The sequence below is a fragment of the Vigna radiata genome, chromosome 2 (genome assembly GCF_000741045.1).
Source record: "Vigna radiata var. radiata cultivar VC1973A chromosome 2, Vradiata_ver6, whole genome shotgun sequence".
NCBI lineage: Eukaryota > Viridiplantae > Streptophyta > Magnoliopsida > Fabales > Fabaceae > Vigna > Vigna radiata.
The window spans coordinates 22328413-22350740 of NC_028352.1; the positions used below are offsets into that span (position 1 = coordinate 22328413).

Here is a 22328-nt window from a genome sequence, read left to right on the forward strand (position 1 = left end):
GGACGTGTTCATTATTATTTTTTTATTAACTATATTGAATAAAATAAGCTTGGACACAAATTTGGAAATTACTTCTAAATTCTTTTATTTTATTACCAATAGACACATGTAATGTAATAAATGATGTAGAAAGAAGAACAAAAATAAATTGTTGTATGCTCTAATCATAGTTTTGGTGAGTCAGACACGGGTTTAGTTTAGGTGAATGGTGTATCAATTCGCCACCAACGAAAACGATGCTTCCAAGTATAAAGTAGACCTTCATTTACATTTTTACCCTCTACATACTCGTGTAGTCTCTCTTAATACAAGGGCCCACACGGTAATTGCAGCCTCCCCTCTTACAGACCACACTCCCTTCGTTACCATCGCCCTCTCTTTTGCAACATTCACTCTCTGCGGAGCTCCCAACGCAAACACTAATCTTAACAACCACAACCAAAATCTGTTTTAAAAACTGCAACACACTTTCTTTCTCTCCTTCACGTTTATTTTCTCTCTGGCTTCTTCTTCCATTTTCGCTTCTCGTTGCGTTTTAAGAACACTCATGGCTTCTATTGCCGGATCCAATTGTGTCGCTCTTCGAACCGCCAACTTCGCCGCCTCTGGTAACCGGAAAGTCTGTCAGATCCGACAATGGTCTCCGGTTCTCACGAATCACAGTTCCGTTTCTGGTCTTCGTCACCAATCGAATGCTCCGTTTAGATTCTCTGGTACCGATTTGTTTTTTTGTTTGCGTTTTGCTTTTCAATCGTTACTATGTCTGCGTGTTCAGTTTTGGTGATTATTTGATACGTGTGAGTGCAGGTGTGAGAGCGCAGGTTGCTACTCTGGAGGAAGCGGGAACCGGAGCAACTCAGAAAGTGGAAGCGCCTGTTGTAGTGGTGACTGGAGCTTCCAGAGGCATTGGCCGAGCAATTGCACTATCGTTAGGCAAAGCAGGTTGCAAGGTTCGTCTTCGCCAATCGTTGAGCGTAATCTGATAACGAACAATTCACTGTCGTAGAAAAACTAAAATGAAACTGACTATTGATTATTTTTGTGTATTTCACAGTGTACGTATGTATATATATGTATCTCATTTTCAAATTGTTGCTTTTGAATTTGCGATTTAAGTTGCGTGAGACTACGAGTGATGATGTGCAGTTTAAGTCAGTTGAACTTCTTTAGATTTAAAATTTGACACATAAGAAAATGCTTCCGGCGATTGTGACGCAATGTTGAAGATCCAGGTTTTTGGATACGCAGTTCTCTTGTTAAATCTGTTTTTTGTATTTTTCAATTTTTGACAGGATTTAGAGTATTCCATGGAATTTTCTATAAGAACTTAAAGTTGTCTACATTGCTGGTGATTTGCTTTGGGATCCTGATGTTTAGTAACTTGGCCTTGTATTGCAGGTTCTGGTCAACTATGCAAGGTCATCGAAGGAAGCCGAGGAGGTTTCCAAGGAGGTAGAAATTTTCCTCCCGATAACAGTTTTTTGTGTGCACAGTTGCTGTTTGTGATATAGTTTTCGTGCAGATGTCATATTTTGGGCCATAATTTAGAGTTATTTACTAGGTCCGAACCTATAAGATTACTTTCATTATTTTATTATACATTTTCTTCATTGACGATATACTTGAGATTCGGATATCCTACAATATCAGCATATTTGTTATTATAGTCATCATCAATTTTGTTGTCTAAAATGCTTGTTATGATTATGAGTTGGTGGTGCCATGCTAGAGGATTGCCCCGATAACACATGGATGCCTAACTTTTTTCTCTTACTCAGGAGAAAGGAGTGATTGCCTGAATTACATTGATTTGTTTGGTTACGCATTTATACATTGTTTTAATTTTGTATTATTTGTTTGATTCTCTTCTTTTAGATTGAGGAACTTGGTGGGCAAGCTCTTACATTTGGTGGAGATGTTTCTAACGAAGCTGATGTGGAGGCTATGATTAAAACTGTGAGCAAATATTCTGGAATCATTAGATTTACCTTATTCTACTTTGGCTGCTTCGTAACTTTTACATCTACAGGCAGTGGATGCGTGGGGAACAGTTGATGTATTGATAAACAATGCAGGTAAGTTGGAAAGCTTCGGTGGTTGAGCTAGCCCCTTCCTTCCCCTCTCTTCTTCTCCAGTCATTCTCAAATAAATATTATAATGTCTTTCAGGAATAACTAGAGATGGTTTATTAATGAGAATGAAGAAATCTCAATGGCAGGAGGTTATTGATCTAAATCTAACTGGTGTTTTTCTTTGCATACAGGTAAATATGTTTTCAATCAGAGTTTGTGTGAAATTCATGTTTAGTTTGAGAAATAATATTCTGTTTTATAATATAATTATAAAAATGTCACTTCTTTAAAACCTTATTTCTGTTTTTGAAGATTTGTAAGTAAAATATATTTTTTTTTTTGAAAAAGCCCTGCTTAAAATGTTATGTATTAATCTTTGGAAACAATGACAAGCAATTTTAAAATAGGGAGGCATTTCTGTAATTATTTTTTAAATAAATAAATAAATAAATCAAGAAAGCATTGTCTCAAACCCAAAAGCTTGGTTTTTTCTCTTGTTTTCAATTGGATCTGAGCTAGTTTATTTTTGCAGGCTGCTGCTAAAGTTATGATGAAGAAAAAGAAGGTGACATACCGCTAAACTACTGTTCTTTTATTATGATTCTCTTTTTGGTGAAAAAGTTCAGTGGACAGTTCTAGTGGCTAATTAATTCAATGACGGTTTACCCATTAATGATTTTAATATCATTAATATGTGAAGTGATTAATTATTCAAAAGTGAAAATATTTTTTCAACGATTCCTTTTTGTAAATTTAGTGCTTTTAGCATCCATTCTACCGCTATCTTATTTTATGGCTTGCAAGATGACAGCTAATGGTAACTAAGATATTCACTTTCATGTAAATTGTTTCTTGCAGGGAAGGATTGTCAATATTGCGTCAGTTGTTGGTTTGGTTGGCAATGTTGGGCAAGCCAATTACAGTGCTGCAAAAGCAGGAGTAATTGGCCTGACAAAAACAGTTGCAAAGGAATACGCTAGCAGAAACATCACCGTAATTTACCAAATATCTATGCATTTTCATTCTAGCATCACAGGTTTGCAATGTCAGTTGACGGAGTTAACTTGAACCTGGTTTCATTTGCCAGGTTAATGCAGTTGCTCCCGGGTTTATTGCATCTGACATGACTGCCAAGTTAGGACAGGACATTGAGAAAAAGATATTGGAGACAATCCCATTAGGTGAACACCGGGAATACTTTAATGGAGGTTCAAAATTGTTGAATTTTTTTGTTAACTTGCCGTTTTCAACTTGGATTCAGGAAGATATGGCCAACCAGAGGAAGTTGCCGGACTGGTGGAATTCTTGGCTCTTAATCAAGCTTCTAGTTACATCACTGGGCAGGTAAATAGGGAAGTAAAATTAATCAAACCTTTTTTTTATAAGTTAAAATCAAGTTATGCATTAGGGTTCCATAGCTTACATCGTTTACGTTTATTTCCTTTTTTTTTTGGAGTTAACACTATTTCCACTTATCACATAAAGCATTTATTTAGAGACTAGAATTGGTTGGCGCAGGTTTTCACCATTGATGGAGGCATGGTGATGTAATCCAACAATCTGTTTACACTGGCAACGTGAGCTTTTGCACACTCCTGCTGAGGTGATAGTTTGTTCTTTGCCCGAGTTTTGTTTAAGTTAGTTTTACCGTAGTAGAGTCTTACTTGAACTTCATGGTAAAATTCAAGATGTTCTGCATATTTTGTTCCGTTTTTGGATTTATGGTCATGTTCGCGGAATAGGCATAATTCTGATAAGCAACTCTGTCGCTTTTGCCCTAGCTTTTCTTTCTTTCTTGGATGTTCATTACGGAAACTGCAATGTTTATTAACTAGTTACTGCCCATTACGGAAGCATGCTAAATTATAATGCGAGTCTGTTTAAAAATATTGTAGATTTTAAATTATAAATTATAAATATTTGATCACTTTTAAATATCTTAATTTTTAATTTTTATGTTTATATTCAAAAGTAACTTTAGTTTAGAGGGGAAAAAATAGTTAGATTTCTTTTCTTTGATAGCAAAAGATTTAGTTATGTTGGATCTTAATTGGAATTATAATTCTTTTTGTAGATTTCGTATGAAGTTAGAAATCTTCTCAACATACCAAATTTAAGAAAGTATTTTTTATTTATGAAAACAATTTTAAATTTCTTTAACAAGTTATCAAGTTTATTGAGGTATTCGCATATTCTCCAAATTTGTGATGATTGAAGGTAAAAATTAAGATCGGCATCTAAAACTTTATTGTTATAGCTGACATCTTCCTAAATGTAATCATCCTTGAAATGTCACTAAAATTATCGCATAACATCTAAAACTTTAATACATTTATCGCATAATGTGTATTTTCCAATTCACATAAAATTTAAAATAAAAAAAAATGTGAAAATGTCATTAAAATTATGACAATATACTGATACACATTGATTTATTCATTAAAGTTAAAACCATACTAATTAAAGCTATTAAGTTATACTTCGGTTTAAGTACAATAGTTAGACACCGATTATAGAAAGTGATGAGTTTTATTATTTATTACTTAGATCATAAAAAAGTATAAATAAATTTCAAATAAAATTAAGTTAAAATTTTCATCACTGGAAATGTCTGAACTTATATCTGCCTAGGGAAATTCATTTATTTTAAAAGTACGAAAATTTTTGTCAAAGAAGGTCATCTGCTTATGAAGTTAAACAAAGTTAAACGCAACCCATTCATTTATTTTCCAATTGACTTGACTAGCATTTAACTTTAAAAATGCTTCACAGTTGCTTGCATGGTGAATCGTAAAAATTTTCCAAGAAAACTGAAACTTAAGACCAAGAGAATCTCAACAGGAATGAATAGTAAAAAAATATTAAATGACTAACTGCAGAAGTCCTATAATAAAATATTATATAGTGATTTGTTGCTTATGTATATACGATATAATTTTACACAATCCATATGTAAAATTATGAGTAAATTGAATTATTTCAAATAATTTACATTTAAAACGGTGCAAGTATACAATAGAATCATTATTTATAATAACTTTCACATGAAATTATTTGTTCTAATGCTTACATTACAAGAAAGTTATTCAGAATTTAATATAATTAAGACATAATTTATTATATCTTAAACTTAATATTATATTGCATTGTCTTTAAAATATCTTTTAACAGTTTCTATTTTACATTTATCGTTTCAATACGATATTATCTTAAATATTTATTTGGTTCATCGCATGAATCAATTATCTAATTGTGTAAAAAACAAACACCTAAACTTTATTGCTTAATTTTTATAACGAAGGTAATTCAAATTATGTGTTCCTCGTTTTAAGACATCTATATAATCTAAAGACAAATAAGTTTTACAAGGTGCAACTAGATTCCCTAATTAAATTATCAAAATTGTAGTATAAAACTGAATATAATGACAAGTAAAATATGATTAGTGTAGATACAAAAAAATAAAAATTTTATAAAGTAATAAATATGATTAATGTATTGATTAATTAAAGGGCTGGTCAGGCCGGTGTGGTTAGTAGAGGACATTTTTACTGTTTCGATTCAACAAAATAACTAACGTCATGCAGGTTAATTCAGTGGTTACCTTAACAAAACGAATCTTCATCATCATATGCCAACAATTGACGCATTAATTAGATTGGAATCCCCACAATAATCAAGCTCGACAAAAGTTCCGCCTCCTTCTCCCTTGGCAAGTCTACCCGGGTTGACAGCTATGCATTTCGTGTTATTTATGCCTTCACTTTCGCTGCTAAGCACCTGCAGGGTGGAGAGTTTATTTCTAAACTTTCTACATAAAATAGTAACCAAAACTACCGGCTTATTTGGGGTTTCATGAAACTGAAGCATCTAATGAGGTTGAAGACTATTTTTTTACCTTGACAAAGTACTTGATGTCTGAAGGTAGGATAAGTACGTCCGGAACCAATGAAAGTTGAAGGGCTTCTGGAGCAAGCGAAAAGTCCAAGGGGACACTTTCTGCGGGTGGGTAAAGTGGATAGAAGCTGACTCAAAAATTCAAGGACATTAGTTGTTTCTGATATTTCCTGAACCCAACATCAAGCAAAATAAATCACAAGATAAAAAAAGTATTACCTTTGTTGGTTGAGGATATGGTTTGCAAGTCTACTCATACGATCAATTGGTTTCCCATCTGCTGCAGTTCGTGATATCTCCTCTCCGCTGATTTGCTTGAGAACATCCACCGTGCAGCAACCAACCTTAACCTGAAAACCAATTCTAGATGAATAATCTCCCACTTGCTCAACCTGTGACTTAACTTTCTTGTTTAAGTTTAAAAGAAAATCAGCAAGTGGCAAGAAAAAACCTACAAGATCTTTCTTGAACATAGATGTCACACTAGGTTGAAACCAGAAGTTACTGAATCTTAAAGTAAAGGTTTCATTTACATAAAATCCATGACGTATATTACAGAACTAGAGAAAACAACAAGGGTAATTCAAAAATGAGACCCCGATACAATACCTCATTTGCCTCAAAGATTCCAGGATTAGTGAGACTGACTATCTGAAAAAAATAATTATGTAAGCATCATAGCCAAACTGAACCATTGCTGAACGATATTCAGCTACTGAAGATTAATTCTTAAGTTTTTAAAATCATTATGCCGTTTCTTTTTATCTAATGATCATACCTGAGATTTGAAATCAGATATATTGATTTCCAGTGGGGGCTACAAAAACAAATTATTAAATAATATTTCAGGTCCGGTTAAACAATACACTAAGAGAAACAAAAATCTTTACATCCTAATTGATCCAATTAATCAAATACCTGAGGAAACACAAAATCATGGTTAGCATCCCGTATAGATGGAACAAGAAGAACACGTGTTCCAGAACCTACGCGCTCTACATAATCTTCCAACTGGAAATGGCAAGTAACCCGCAGGAGTAAGAAAACTGAAAAAAAAATAAAAAAAATTCCAAAACAGATCATTTCTTCTAAATTACCTTCCTCACGATTTCAAAATGAAATATTTCATCAAAAGTCCTGTCTACGGTTCCTTTCTTAATATCTGGGTGCTCAGAATCCACAAATGGTCCCAGCTGAGACAAAACCCACTTGTCAACATCAAGTTTTCATGATTATAGGATCTAGCACATATTGTCAAAGGCAAAATAAAATACTTATGATGAAAATATGCGGATTGCAGTATAGGAGGTGTTTTTACCAATATAAGCAACTGTGGTGGTCTTCGTTTTGCATATTGCAGCAGTTCTGTAAGAGGCTCAAACAATAAATTGTCTGTTGTAGTAAAGGGACCAGCGGCAATAATCTGTTAAGCACCACAAGCAAGAGTAAATCATAAAATACTACCAGAAATGCAAGATGTATAGCATTATACCAAAAGTATTTGAGACTGTAATTTCTTTCAAAATCTATATCTCAACTGTCACTTGTAGGAAGGGATACAATATTACATGTGCCACATGAATGCCGTATTAGTTATGACCATTCCTAGAAACATTTTCATTGTTAAAACTGTAAAAGCAAAAGTTCAAAAATGTTCTGACAATTCATCAAAATGAAATCTATAGCACAATATAAAGAAGATGCATTATACAAACCATTGATAACTCTCTCTGTTTATGAATCGTATCAATAGACTGACTCTCCTTATCAATAGCTTGCTTCTTCATAGGATTCAAATTCTCGTCAGCAACGGATATAGGTATAGGATCCACCAATTTAGATGCAATAAAGCAATGTCCACTCGGATTATGTCCTCTAATACCAACTACCTATCAACATAAAATCTTCCATTTATAACTTGTAAATATGCTATATTTACACATTTAAAACCAGGGTTTTAACCCATCAAATTTACATTACTAACCTGGCCAGGAAAAATTGAATAGTGGTCTAAATGTTGCAAGTCAAGGCGAACACATTCCCCTCCAGAATGCTCAACACTGCCAAGTTATTAGAAACAGATCCATGTATGATAGATATAATTGAAAAGACAAAAATATAATATAATGTCGCCCTTAAACACAGTCAATGCCATACATTATTTAACCTACAATCTCCCATTAATTCCCTTTATAAATAATGAATCACAAATTGTTAAGAATTGTATCACAGCATTCCACTCATTACCAAAAGCTCTAGTCAAGTTGAATAGTCTGACTTTGTTATTGTGAATGTTTGTTACATGTTTATAAAAGAAATCCAACACGCCGCACACAGAAATATCAGTCTGATACTCGGATGAGATAACAGTTGCATGTGTATTGATGGCACGTGGAGACTATTACCTGCTCTGCAGCATGACTGACTTCTCATTTAAACGTCCTTCGGCATCACAAAAAATTGTGCCAACAGCAAAAATGCTCCTCTGGTAAATAATATAAATTCAAATTATTAGACAATCTACACGCATTCAAAGATAATTCAATGCAGTCTCAGATCAGATTATCAAATCTGATGCCCAAGTTTAAAAAAAGATCCTAACAATCTTGTTATCCAAGAGTCATAATTAAATTTTGGTGCTTCAAAATGTTGTCGTATAGACATGACAAAACATAATTTTGCCTTCAAATTTCAGTGTGTGCATGGGACAAAAAGGAAGTATTATATTTACCTGTGAAGCAGATGTGGGGTCTGTTGGTTCTTCATAGAGACCAGAAGCTACAAATGCCCTTGAATGTTTTCTTATTCGGTTTTCTATTGCATCAAGCTAAATAAAAATAATCAGACTTTAACAAAAATAGTGTAAAAGGGTAATGATTTAATTAGGAGTCATACTATACATCACATACCCTATCCTCCAATCTATCATACATGAATTTACATCCTGGTTTGAGTCCTGATCCACGAATGACCAATGAACACCTTTCACGTTGTGGAACTCTTCTGACAACATCATCTTCATCATTCTCAGTATACTCGTGATCAGGTTCCTGCTTACCATTCTCTACACTAGGGAGAGTGTTGATGCTAACTTTCACTGAAAATCTATCTGTTCGCTTTGAAAAGGGTGTTATTAGTTTTGATTTTGATGCTTTCCCAGAAGATAAAACATTCTCATACGTTAAAGATGTCGGATCAGTTGAAGGAGATAAAAGATCATGGTGATTTATTGGAGTTCCAGGAGTATCGTCCTTTGTATCATCATCATTATTTAAGTGCCTGCATAAAATGATTTCTTAACTAACAGTTCTTGTCAACTATTACATAACCATATAGGATACTGAGAAAAACAAACACCAATTGAACCAGTGTACATGGTATTATATTCCAAAATGCATGTGCCTTTATATTAAAAAAAAAAGGTAGAGAGAAAGATCAAACACAATTCCAAGGAAAAAAGGGAGGCTAGTTGACAAGAAATTGAAGTTTGAAAATATGCGGTCAAAAGATCATTTTCGTCTGCAATTATGATGTGATCTTCAGGAAGGCAAATTCAAACACCATTTGAGTTATGCTTGAAAATAGGTTGGGAAGGTTCAAAGAGAATCAGTCATAGACGTTTGACTTGTAAAAAGGAATCACATCGTGATTATGCCTTAAAAAGTAAGAACGACAAAAGGTAACTATAGGTGGCTTGAATTTAGTTGAAAATTTTACACTGAATCTTGCCTCAAACTTGCTTTTGACTCAATAGTTTCAAACATAAATCACTTATCTTGAACTTCAATAGTAATCAAATTAAATTTAAAAAAAAAAATCAAAAGTCACTCAAAATCAAGTGAGCAAGCACCCTTATAAATACATATTAATGGAGGTACATGATTATCTTTTTTATTTATGTGCACTTTTTCTTTTCAGTGAGCTTGGAATTTCTTGTTTGGCAATAAAATTGCCCTTGATTCAATCGAGAAGACACTTAGGCAGACCAATAGAAACAATTCAAGCACAAAGCACCAAAGAACCATGGACATCAATACAAAATCGTAGAAGATGCTCACATTTCTACATCACCGATAGAGTACATATGCAAGCCACCTTCTTCCCTTTCTTTTATAATGTCCTCTTTCTTCTCATTTTGCAGCTGCAACAGAAAGCCATCAATTTCGGCACTCTCTACAATTGCTTCATTCAGCTGTCTGTCAAAAACAACCAACTAAATTCAAACTATAAACTATCTACCAAATGATAACGCTTATTTTCCAGACCGAATCATTAAATCAACACCTAAAATCATCAAAACATTGAAAAATTCAAATTAAAAAAAAAAAAAATCTGAACTAACTATGAAATATCTAATAAACCAAAACACCTATTTCCGAACCAAAACGTTAAATCAACATTTCCTCTCGTAAAATGGAATGAACTAACTCCGATGTTTTTTTTTCCATTTGTACTTTTATATTTTTCATAAGAGGAACAGAAGTGTTTCGAGCAATACACCTTTTCTTTAAAATTCATATCAAACAAAAGATGCATCGTAGTTTCCGTATATTCGTTACAGAGTACACCTTCGTGTAGACTAAACAATCAACAAACTAGGACTGAATAAATAACAATTAGTGAAAATACTGAATGAAAACAGCAGAAGAAGACGCAAACCTATTGAGGTAATGAACTTCCCAGCCTGAGACGAGTTCAGAAGGAGTGAAACTGTAGTTGGTGCAGAAAGTGACACCTACGCATTCTCAGAAGATTAACCGGTAAACTGTTGCGCATGAATACTAGAAAAATTGAAGAATCACTTACATTTTCTGAGAATTTCTTGTTCGTCTTCGATGTCGAAACCGCTACTTTTGAATTCGGATTTGATTTCCTCTTCCATTGCGCTCTTTCTCTCTCTCTAGGGTTTCTCTCACTTCAGAAATAAAAGAAATAGAAATATGGCGGGAACTTTGCCGGTTAAGTGTATAGAAATTGTCTTTATTTTATTCTGATTATGCCCTTTATAACGCGTGTATCACAGATTATAATATGCCCTTTATAAACGGGTGTATATCATAAGGATAATGATATTTAGAAAACATTTTTTTGATAACATTTAAATATTGATTATATGTTAATTTGTGATTGGTCAAAAATTACTCCACAATAATGTTTATGATTATTATTATTGATTGTGGAGTAATTTTTGACTAATCACAAATTGACATATAATCAATGTTTAAATGTTGTCAAAAAAATATTGTCTAAATATCATTATCCTATCATAAAATGTCATTCCGAACAAAACAAACTAATTTTCTGAATTACAGTTTTTCATTAAAAAAGGTAATAAATATTAAACTTTACTTAAGAAAATCAGACATATATAATTTCAATGGTAAATAACCATAAATAAGCATGGTCAAAATATGTGTCGGTCAAAAGAAGAAAAAAGCTGTAAAAAATTTTAATAGAAGGAACTTTGATTGAGCGTGGTATTTAGTTGGCAAGCAGAAATTTTAAAAATTAATGCGTGTTTTTTATAATTTTTTATTCTTAATAGAAATGTTTTATTTTTATCATAATTTGGAAGAATACTTTCTTTAAATTAATGTTTATTTTCGGTCCATCTTACCTTTAATAATTATAATGGAAGGTAACAATTAATAGGACATATTTGATTATTTCAATCTCGTAATAAAAAAATCATAAAAAAATAATGATATAAAAGTTAAATGATTTTAAAAAGATGATTAAATATATATTAATACATACATACACACACATGTATATATATATATAAAATGAACAAAAGTTAATATAAATCAGTAATAAATTAAAAATATTTTATTAATGAATTAAATATTTTTTAATTCTTAAATTCTAATACAAAATTAAGTTATATAATTGAGTTAAATTAATTAATTTATTACGATCGCATTAAAACATTAAAAGTCAATTAATTTTTACTCATTATTCATTGATTTTAAATCACATACAAAACTCAATTTTATTTATTTTTTCAATATAGCTCCCTTATTGTCTTTAGGAGTAGTGTAAGTTGCAAATTAGAATAATGGCTGACAAAAAAAAAAAACATTAGAAATTAGAAGTGTATCTCAATCATTGATTTAAGTTTTTTTATATAAATTTGACCATAGTTGTTCTTAAAAAAATTAATAAAGTGGAATGTAAAATAATTTTTTCCACTAATTAAAGTTTAAGAAATTTTTAACTATCTCATAAATTTGAGTATTTTTAAATAATTTCTTAATAATTTTATTGTCTTTTAAATATTTAAAATTCTAATATTTTTCATTCAATTAATTGATGGTATCTTATTCCATCGTAATGTTTATATATCCGTTTATGTTAATAAAATAAAATTACGATAAAATAAGAGTTAAAACTTAATTAAACCTTAATTAACAAATAATTTATACATATAAGATGCTGCTGGGATGCTTATATTTTTCTTTCGCAAATCCTAGTAACTCAATGTATATTCCATGTACAGTGCAGGAGTGTAAGTTTTTGTTGTATTTAGTTTCATCCACATCAACTTTAAAATCAGATCAATAATTATGAGAAGAACTTGTAGTCTTTGGCTGACATAACAATATTTCTCATAGCAGCAATAGGAGATAGTATCATCAACAATACCCCAAAAACAATGCATATCTGAAATGAAAAAGAAAAGTAGTCAAAGCAAGAGCAATTTGATAGATAGATTAAACAAAAAAAAATATTTACATATATTTTTTTAACAATATTTTAACACAATATACAAATTATTTTTCTATTGATTCATTGTTTATTTATTATTATGTTAATGTATTCTAGAAGGACACCGTGGTGTGATGTATCAAAATTATATATATAAAAAAAGAAGAAGTTATAGTACATATGATTGTTCATTGTCCTAAATTAAAACATACCAAAGTGATAATTGTTAATTAACATACCCAGTTGATTGTCCAAGACAAGCCATATCTCTTCGGTTTAATGAGCTTGAGCCATATGACACAGGGCAACTGCAAGAAGGATAACATGCACACAATTTAGCATGATAGATTATCAGTATTATTAAACAAAATAATGATATTTTAACAACTTTTTTTTTTACAATAGGACACGTGTTACTGTTTTATTGATCTCTTTGACTTTATTTTAAAAAAATATTTGAAACAGACTAATCACAATCTTCCACGTATACATTATCAAATATACATTATCAAATAGTTGTAAAAAAAAATTGTAAACGAGACTTTTTCATTCAATAACTATTTTTAAAAGTTAAAAAAAATAAGAAAATTATGCTTTCTACTTACAAAAAATGAAGTTGGAGCAGAGGCAAAGCCTCCAAGAAATCCAAGAAGAGATCCAAAGAAAGGGATACATATGGCAACCAGCGTAGTCAATGCTGAAGAAACAATATCAAAACAAAGATAAGTATGTATAAAAACCAATCATACAAGCCATATCTACCCACTAACGTAATCACTAATCACATACCAACATATACACTTCGAGTTGTTACTCGTAGAACAGCAGAAGGTGGAAAATTCAACTTCGTAACCATGTAGGTTTCGATCATATCAAACACTGGCATGGCAAACACCTGTTGCATATATGTTTACGTAACAGTTACAATTACAATCCGATAATACTAAAAATTATTCGACAGCAATAATCATCATATGACAACTCGTTTTAGAAGTAATAGTCAGAACAAAAATCAGAGAAATTGAAGCTCACTTGGTAGCCTCCGACAACGTGAACAAAAACAAACAAGTTAGCGGTGGCAATGAGCCAAGAGGGGCGTTCTAGTGTGATGAGGATATTATCATCAACCGAGTTTCCAAAGACATAGTATCCAATGAAAGCAACTGGTAAATAGCAGAATGCAACTCCTATGTATGCCAAAATAACTCCTCTCCACATGGGTTTCTTGGAAGGTGTCTCTGGAGTTGAAGGCATGGTTGCTTGAATTTCCAAAACCACGTTGTGGCCTGCGTAGGCAAATGCTACATCGCCCAATGCAGAAAGAAAGTTGAACACTGCATCAGTGGAATTGGTGGCTCGGAGACCATAATTCACATCTGGTTCAACACCCTTGGCTATTGAAGCACACCAAGAGATGGTTGAGTACCTGTTTAAATTGAAGAAACACGCATAAGATAGTACAAACTTCATCTTATAATCTGCTTTTTTTTTTTTTTCAGATTTAAAGTTAACTTGTTAACATGAATTACATCAAAGACATGGCAGCTGCACCGAAAGAGATAGCAGAGATGGAGTTGAAGTTGGGGCATTGTGCAAGAACGAAGTTGACAGAAGCAAAGATAACAATCCAGTAAGAAGTTCTAATATCTCTGCAATCAGGGCAAATGGTATCATGAACTTTCTTCAATGACTTGGCCCCAGTGACTGTATAAACGATGCATGTTCCAACTTCAACAATGATCTGCTGAGGAATCACAATCCAGAGACCCAACTTGTCTCCAAAGGCATGCCGACCCAATTCATGGTACCTATCGAATCTCTTCCCAGGCACCATTTCGTGCATCTCCACCATTTGCCACAGCGTATAAAGGGTGATAATCCATGACAACAAAAGCACGGTAGCTCCAGGACCCCTATAATTATTAGAAACACAAACATGTTCAATTAATACATCTTATCTCAATAAATATTAAACACTCTTGCATATATATAACGTTGTCTCGGGCTATGTTTCTTGTGTTATCTATTATATGTTATGGTTTGGTGGAGTATGGAGGTATACCAGCCCATATTTGACATGGCAAAGGGAAGGGTGAGAACACCTGCACCAACCATGGCTGTGAGATTGTGGAAAGTTGAATACCACCATTTCGCATTTCGTGAAGCAGTCACTGGAAGCCAATCGTCAATTTTCTTCTGTCTGGCAGCTGCAGCAGCAGCAACATCAACATCATTGTTTTCCTCAGAGTGGTTCATTTTTCCAACCCCTGACGCTGTTTTTTAATGTTTCTGTGCCAATTACATTACATTTGGCTGTATATATAGGCAACGGGAATTAAGATAGTTAGAAAAAACTGAAGTTGATCTTTTACTATAGATTCTTGGGTTGCATATTCTTTTGAAACGCTGTTTCATTTTGGCGGAAAGATGACCTGCATTGACATAGAAAATAAACAATACCATCTAATTTTGGTCATTCCTTCAACAAAAAAACTAATTCTCCAGATGGTTGAATATTTACTTAATGAATTATTAGATCATTGTCGTTAACATTTCAAAGTACTTGCAAAAAAAAATGAATTCACAGAATATAATTGATGCATAATAGAAAAATTTATCTTTTAATGAATTCTACCTGGTCTTCCAATTTGAAACTACATTTTTTCAGTAAATTAATAATAAATACATGTGTAAAATTTACCACATGGATAATATATAATTTAAAAACATTGTTATTTTTAATTGTTATAATCTATGGAAAGCACTACTTGTGCTGTCTATTCATTTGTGTTTTATATTTTTTTGTTAAATATTTTTAAATGATATTGAAATAAATCAAGATGGTATTTTTTTACTATAGTAAAATATAAAATACTATTAATATTATAAAACAGTTTTGCCAACCTAATTTCCCTTTAACTATTATAATATTTATGTGTCACATGAGATTTAAGAATTTCAACGAGTTTTCTCTGTTATAATCCAACCTTAAAAACTTACAATGGGTCATAGACTTGTTTCACAATTCGTAGAATTTGTTCAAAAAGCTTTTTATTCATGCAATAATTCTTGTATAACAAACACTTCTCGTGTTTTCTGCTTGTGGAAGTACGTAAAATAAACTATTTTTAAGTTTAACAATATACAAGAAACTAAACACTCAAAACTATTATTATTTTCAAGTAATAATCAGATTATGTTTCACGAAAAAATAAACTGTAATGACCAATGTCTCCATCGTCAATAAAATCATAGGTGTAGTTGGCAAAACTACGAAAATGTCAAAGCTAACTAATTTAATTAATTGAGAGTAAGCAAATTGGTATAAGAAACTATAACACTACTTCTAATCTAAAATTTCAAAATAATAAATTTATAAAGTCTTTTTAATTTATGTAGTCTTTATCTTACAAACGGGCTTCCAACTTATAGGGAATTCTTAACATAGTTTACTATAATTTGTACATTTTCATTATCAGAGCATTATTGAATGAAAATTTGAGTATCAGCACTTTGGCAGATTATGCTATGAAACTATAGGGATATATTCAGTTTTACACTTTTATTTTATTGTCAGTCGTGTAATCTGAACGTGTTAGACCTTGAAGAGTACAATAGCAGATTACAAAAAAATTGCTGTAAGAAGATACAGAAAAGATAACATGTGTCCCACAAGAAGCAAACAAGCATCAACTGGTATTGCTGCTGGAATTTGGATGTGGTGGTTATTTTTGTACTGTACGCCAAACATTTTAGATATCATCACCACCTATGTGCATATTTTTGCACTAATCTTTACAAACTTGTCATTACAAGATCAATAGTAATATCTTATTTTCATCTTCTGACCAAAATTAACTGATCATAATCCTCAGGCAACTATGGAACTCAAACGCTTGTAACTCCTGTTTGACTTTGCGCAGCTATTGGAATTTTCAACAGCCAGGCCTTGTGCCCCAAAAGAAAAATACCCATTCATCAATTTTTTATTGAGGGAGCAATGTTTGTAGTTCAACAGAAGTTCTCTGTCCTCCAATGGTGGATTATTAGAGCAAGAGGGTCCTTTTATATCAGTACCCTTTTGTTTCTTGATGGAAGAAAGAGAAGCCACAGATAATTCTTGGAAAGGACTTGGAGTTGAATGAGAATAATGTTGTTTTGCTTGAATCACACCTTGCATCAGACCAGCACTGAATTTCACTCTGGAGGTTGGACTTGGAAGAGAAGTTGTTCTTTTGCTGTTTGGAAGGGAGCATGGTTGTGAGTATCTTTGCCGCAATGGAACTGGAAAATCTTCCAAGTTTCCACTTGAACTAAAAGGATTAAGAGAATCGTCATCTTCTAATTCTGATGCAGCTGCTTTTGTCTCTTTTCTTTTAGGCCACCTGAGACGAAACTTCGAACGCCTTACAGCACGATTAGCAGAATTATCATACTTCTTGGTGTGTGGAGAATTTTCCGAGTCAGAATTGCTTGGTTCGTTCGAGCAGGAATATGATTCCACACTTGCTTGATCATAATTGGCATCTGATGAATTCTCAATTCCAGTGTACAGGAATATCTCAGCATCTGGTATTCTAAACGAAGTGCCAGGACTCCCTCCAATGACATGAGCTTTGTGATGAGTGCAAAGTGCATTTTCTGCTATAGCTTTTCGACCATTAGAGACCCCTCCGGAGGAAATTATCATCTTGATTAAAATATCAGAAGATGCTGATTTTGGTCTTTGTTTTAGAAGATCCAAAGGGGTCATCCCATCAGCATCACAAATGTTCAGATCAATTGATGGCACAGACATCAACAGTTCCACTAGCTCGCATTGAACATTATCAATCACTGATACATGAAGAACCGTTCTTCCATCATTGTTCTTGGCATTGATGATGTTCTCTAAGTTCACAATCTTTCCACAAACCAATTGCTTCAAGAGTTCAGCATGTTTGTCCAGTCTACGGAAACCAGGACTTCTGAAACCAGCCACTGCCATATGAAGAAAAGTATCTCCATAGTGGTTGGTTAACAATGCTAATGAAGGGGATGCAAGAATCAGAATCTCCACCACAGATAAGTGACCCCCGTAAGATGCTACATGTAACGCTGTGTTCCCTTGACCATCTGTTGAGTTTACAACATCGAATGATGCAAGTAGATTTCTCACCACCTGCATCATTAAAATGATCAAAATAAGGGTCACCGAAAACATTTTTGTTTCAGGTGTTAAACAGAAGATAAAACTGAGATACAGTTCCACAAAACATTTCTAGTTAATTTATATTAACATTTCTGGAAACATTTATCTTACAAATCACCAAAATAAATCTCTAACTCTCCTCTTTGACAAAAACATCTACAAATCTGCATCGAAATTTTGTCTAAAGGGAATGAGAATAATCTTAAAGAAAAAGAGCACAATGCTTGATAAATTCACCTGAAAGAGCAAAGTATCAGTACCATTCTTCGATCAGATTTAAAATTTGACCTCGGTAACATGTGAAGACAATTATTAAGATGAAATTCTAATTCTGATTATCTCCAAAAAATAGAAAAGTTTATGGTACTGTGTCTGAGTTTTGTAGAGTAACCAAATTCCTCACCTGAACCTGTCCTCTGGCAGCTGCAGTATGCAAAACGGTGCAACCCTGAGCATCTCTAAACCCCAAAACACCACAACCCTCTTCCACGAGCTGCTTCAGCATCTCCCAGTTCCCTCCTCTCGCAGCAGCATGAACCGCCCTATTCGTCATATCCCTCTCGTAAACCTCTTCCATCTGCGCCGCCGGCGAGAGAGCAGAACGAAGCACAACCTCAAACACCTCACAGCTATTGCTCCTCGCAGCAGCATACAGTATATCAGTCACTCCATACTCTCCTTCTCCCAACACAAGCGCAGGGTTCCTCCCCAATAGCTCCCGGACGAAATCCACGTCACCGGCAGAGGCGGCGGTGTAGAGGAGCCACCCGCCGTACCCGGCGCGAATGAGAGAGTTGGTTCCTCTTCTCGTCTCGCATTCCAGCATGAGGCTCCTCGCAACCTGCGAGCGACATTTCGCGACGTCCTCGAAGTGTTCCTCGTCGTCCCACACTGTTTCGAGGCGCCGAATTCTGCGGAGGGAAGTGAGCTTAATGAGGAGGTTGGCGTCGAGGTGGAGAAGTTCCACCACCAGATCGTAGTGGCCGTTCGCGGCGGCGCAATCGATCGGAGAAGCGTACCACCACTGTTCTCCGGTGCTCTCCCAGCGAAGAGGCAAGTGTGAAGGAGACATTGCACATTTGCAATTTCACCCTCTTAAAGAAACAAACTTGTGTGTGCAAAACACCAGTATCAATCAAAGTAAGTGTAAGAATGCATCAAACTTGTGTTGGGAAGTGGTAGTTTTTTCAGTTCTGATTCAATGTATTTCCTTATTTCAGTTTCTCAAGGTGTGATAGATTGTATGAAAAATTATTGGTGTGAGATTGATAGTGTGAAGAAGTGGAGGAAAGGGTCGGTGGGGGTGGCCTAATTAATTGCGAACATGAATCTAACTACCGTTTTCTGCTGATATTGAGGGCAAAATGTTAAAAGAGACAGTGAAAACACACGTCACACACCGTACTATAAATTATGATATTAGATGAACATGAGTTTGAGTGTGTTTGTGTGTGAGTGAGACAGAGTTTCTGTCAATGGTGCAGAAGAAAAGTTGGAAAGAGAGCATAGAAAGATTAAGATTCTCTGATCCGTGAGCATATGGCCAAAGGACATTTATTTATTCATGAATATCTGACCCAGTAACCAACTTGTAACTTTAAACAATTGCTTGTAAAAATACTATATAAGCAGTTATAACAGTGTTGTTTAATGCATCTTAAACTTTTGATCTGTTGTTAAAATCGTCTGTAATTTAGGCCCGACCATTTTTAGATGTTATCAGCACCACCTTGTAACAGTATTGAAGGTTGTCAATTTGTTCTGTCATTTTTAATCATGAAAAATCTTGTAATTTTAAAAGCAGGTTGCTGTGAAATTTTGTTTCCATTCACTTTGGGAAATTTCAAGGATTGTGTTCACTTGAAAGAGGAGATGTGGTACAACATATAATTGTGTGCAGAGAAATGAAGACAGAGGGCACAGACTATTTTTGACAAATCAAATTTGTCTGCATTATCTGTGCAGCAAAGAATAAAGATTATTGCAGTGCTGAAAGCATAAAGATATAAACTTCATAGAGCTGTTCTTCAGTCATTTAAGATTGGGACAAACCTACCTAGTTCATGTACTCTTATCTTTGAGGCTGGTAAATGTGAAAATTGTGAAAGCAGAAAAGAGAGAACAAAGAAAGAGACTTACACATCATTGTTTGACTTTTGTCTGGTTGAGAAAAGTGCTAACTTAAGTAATTCTTGTTTCTCTTTCTTTCTTTGGGATTCTGAACTTTTCAATGTTTCAAAAAAATAAAAAAAATGAAAAAAAAAAAATACTCTACCACCTTATACACTCATTAGATAATAAATATGTCGTGTGAGTGTACCATTACATAAAAATTTATAAATTTATTTTTGTTTTTATATATGGAAATGTATCAATAATAGTTCTATTTTCATAAATGGACTATTAAAGGACACATTTTTCTTTGAAAAATAAGAATATATACCCATAAACTTGCAACAAAAATTTCATTAAACTGCAATTTTTTCGTTGAGAAATTAATGTAGATTTCTGTGAATATAAAGACTAAAAAATATTTAATATAAGGAAGTTAATTTTGTGACATTGTTATTTCAGGTAAGTTGTCCCACTTCAGGTACAGTTTGTTTGTTTGTTTTCAATGAAAGAGTTGAGTGAGAGATGATATAACAAATAGACGTTAATGAATTATATATTATATGCAGTTTTTATACCGGATTTTCAATAAAAAACATTGTTTTATTCAATAATGTATCTATTCTTTATAAATTTAATCAAATTTAAGTTTTTTAAATAAAAAATTGAAACATCATATTTGTAAGATATTTAATAAAAGCATTACTTTTTAATCCAAATTTTGTAAGATTAAATTATTTATATAAATAGATGAAAAAATACTTTTAAAAAAAGGAAAAGTATTTTAAAAAGATAATTATTTTTTTAAAAATAAAATTTGAACAATTAATTAACTTTTTATTTATATGTTTCTTAACTTAAATAATAAAATATTATATTTAATTTAATTTAAAACAAATTAATTATATATATCTTGAAGATAATATCTCCGATATCATGGTTAACCATTTGGTAGGATTGTCAATGTTGTACATTCAAGGATTATAAATGAATTGGTGAAAATCGGACCTTCTAACTGTTAGTTAGTGACAATTAAATGCAAGAAAAAGTAGCATTCATTGTTTCTCTTGCTTAAAATACAAATCAGCATGTTGTATAGATCCAAGGTTTTACATCACACATGTTGACTCTTCCAACACTTGTCCTTTGCAGTTTAAAGAATATAAATGATATGAAAATAGCTGTATTGAATTAAAACTGATACCAAATCTCCAATTTTACTGGGGATGGTTTGAATTTTATAGATTATTTTGCTGTATTTTCATAATATACATGCTAAATATTGATATTGTATTTCTTCTAATTTATTTTGGTGCCATATTTTTTAACATTTAATAAAATTTAGCTTAAACACGTGTTTTTAATTAAAGGCTTAGATCCTTTTTAGTGTTTTCAAAAAGCTGCATTTCCTAACTTAAAAAAATAACTCTCCTTTTTGTTCTTTCGGAAAATGTTTTGGAATATGTGATAACAAAAACAAAGGTTTATGGTGTGTTCGTTTGCACATAATTTATTATTTAGACGGTTTTGCGAGCGATGAATTCAGCTTAAATACGCGTTCATTTGCATGGATTGAAGGCGATGGAAAGCAGTGGATTTGCGGGATTTTCCAATTTCGACTTCTTCGTTCCACTGCGATGATTTGCGCGAATTCATATCAAAATTTCATATTTGTCCACGTAGATTTTTAAAATACCATTTATATAATAACATAAAATAATTAAGTTACATCATAAAATAATACAACTACAGGATTTCATACCCAAAATTTGCGATCTGCACATGAGGAGAGTAGCTTTTTAATAATTAAAAATTAATTTTAATAATTATTAATAAATTTACTTTCTTTATAAACATTTTTACATTTATATATAACATTAAAAAATAACATTTTATATTACTTTAATAATTAGGGATATTTTGGTAATTTTAAATTTCTACCAATTAAATTAATTTTTTAAATATATCACATCAATCAAATCTTACACTAATTTTCACAAACTTTACCTTTAAATCTACTCTCAATTACTCACAACTCCACTCAAAAAAACAACAAAAAAATACCCTCAAATCCACTTAAATTCATTCAAATTATCTCCTCCAAATCATTTCCATAAAAAAACATAGCCTTAAAGACAGATTGATATTCTTCAAGAGGATAAAAAAAAGTGATTTAAGAAATGAACTCTAGTTTTTAGTACTAATTTTAAAGGAATGAAAAAGCTGTTCGTTAAGCGAATCCTCGTTTTCATTATATCTTAACCTTAATTTAAAACTTGTTTAGTATATCCATTAATCTCGTGAAACTAAAGATAGTTTGAATACATTTTTTTTTTCATTTTTGAGAC

General features: G+C 32.6%; 4 protein-coding genes across 4 annotated transcripts; 1 reads left to right on the forward strand and 3 right to left on the reverse strand.

The window, feature by feature from the left end:
- Positions 1–547: 547 nt before the first annotated feature.
- LOC106776194 (3-oxoacyl-[acyl-carrier-protein] reductase 4) lies at positions 548–3959 on the forward strand. The gene is made up of 11 exons (XM_014663574.2): positions 548–713; positions 808–950; positions 1399–1452; positions 1876–1956; positions 2030–2075; positions 2169–2263; positions 2605–2637; positions 2931–3065; positions 3160–3253; positions 3334–3416; positions 3591–3959. Exons 1-11 carry the CDS (start codon positions 548–550, stop codon positions 3621–3623), a joined length of 963 nt encoding a protein of 320 aa, XP_014519060.1. The 3' UTR covers positions 3624–3959.
- Positions 3960–5522: 1563 nt separating this feature from the next.
- LOC106755147 (DNA polymerase alpha subunit B) lies at positions 5523–10920 on the reverse strand. Its single transcript, XM_014637254.2, has 16 exons — positions 10776–10920; positions 10629–10704; positions 10028–10165; positions 8879–9248; positions 8701–8796; positions 8375–8454; positions 7954–8029; positions 7685–7858; positions 7288–7392; positions 7067–7162; positions 6888–6980; positions 6748–6786; positions 6579–6620; positions 6189–6319; positions 5971–6097; positions 5523–5852 (listed from the first exon to the last, which is right to left on the reverse strand). The coding sequence occupies exons 1-16, from the start codon at positions 10849–10851 to the stop codon at positions 5700–5702; spliced, it is 1872 nt and encodes a 623-aa protein (XP_014492740.1). The 5' UTR covers positions 10852–10920; the 3' UTR covers positions 5523–5699.
- A 1613-nt stretch (positions 10921–12533) lies between these two features.
- LOC106755926 (lysine histidine transporter 2-like) lies at positions 12534–15001 on the reverse strand. Its single transcript, XM_014638160.2, has 7 exons — positions 14740–15001; positions 14207–14590; positions 13710–14103; positions 13467–13572; positions 13283–13374; positions 12917–12985; positions 12534–12632 (listed from the first exon to the last, which is right to left on the reverse strand). The coding sequence occupies exons 1-7, from the start codon at positions 14931–14933 to the stop codon at positions 12534–12536; spliced, it is 1338 nt and encodes a 445-aa protein (XP_014493646.1). The 5' UTR covers positions 14934–15001.
- A 1223-nt stretch (positions 15002–16224) lies between these two features.
- On the reverse strand, positions 16225–19382 carry LOC106776249 (serine/threonine-protein phosphatase 6 regulatory ankyrin repeat subunit A). Its single transcript, XM_014663642.2, has 2 exons — positions 18272–19382; positions 16225–17838 (listed from the first exon to the last, which is right to left on the reverse strand). Exons 1-2 carry the CDS (start codon positions 18938–18940, stop codon positions 16549–16551), a joined length of 1959 nt encoding a protein of 652 aa, XP_014519128.1. The 5' UTR covers positions 18941–19382; the 3' UTR covers positions 16225–16548.
- Positions 19383–22328: the final 2946 nt, after the last annotated feature.

What these genes read in the sequence shown, in the direction of transcription:
- LOC106776194 (XM_014663574.2), top strand. Translation starts at nt 548, where the DNA reads ATGGCTTCTATTGCCGGATCCAATTGTGTCGCTCTTCGAACCGCCAAC. An exon ending in TGCTCCGTTTAGATTCTCTG is followed by an intron (nt 714 to 807) that starts GTACCGATTTGT and finishes GTGTGAGTGCAG; the next exon opens with GTGTGAGAGCGCAGGTTGCT. An exon ending in ATTGGAGACAATCCCATTAG is followed by an intron (nt 3,254 to 3,333) that starts GTGAACACCGGG and finishes ACTTGGATTCAG; the next exon opens with GAAGATATGGCCAACCAGAG.
- LOC106755147 (XM_014637254.2), bottom strand. Translation starts at nt 10,851, where the DNA reads ATGGAAGAGGAAATCAAATCCGAATTCAAAAGTAGCGGTTTCGACATC. An exon ending in ATTCAATTTTTCCTGGCCAG is followed by an intron (nt 7,859 to 7,953) that starts GTTAGTAATGTA and finishes TTATGTTGATAG; the next exon opens with GTAGTTGGTATTAGAGGACA. An exon ending in ATGATTTTGTGTTTCCTCAG is followed by an intron (nt 6,787 to 6,887) that starts GTATTTGATTAA and finishes TTGTTTTTGTAG; the next exon opens with CCCCCACTGGAAATCAATAT.
- LOC106755926 (XM_014638160.2), bottom strand. Translation starts at nt 14,933, where the DNA reads ATGAACCACTCTGAGGAAAACAATGATGTTGATGTTGCTGCTGCTGCA. An exon ending in ACGTTGTCGGAGGCTACCAA is followed by an intron (nt 13,573 to 13,709) that starts GTGAGCTTCAAT and finishes TATATGCAACAG; the next exon opens with GTGTTTGCCATGCCAGTGTT. An exon ending in TGTCTTGGACAATCAACTGG is followed by an intron (nt 12,633 to 12,916) that starts GTATGTTAATTA and finishes TTTTCATTTCAG; the next exon opens with ATATGCATTGTTTTTGGGGT.
- LOC106776249 (XM_014663642.2), bottom strand. Translation starts at nt 18,940, where the DNA reads ATGTCTCCTTCACACTTGCCTCTTCGCTGGGAGAGCACCGGAGAACAG. An exon ending in CTGCCAGAGGACAGGTTCAG is followed by an intron (nt 17,839 to 18,271) that starts GTGAGGAATTTG and finishes TTAATGATGCAG; the next exon opens with GTGGTGAGAAATCTACTTGC.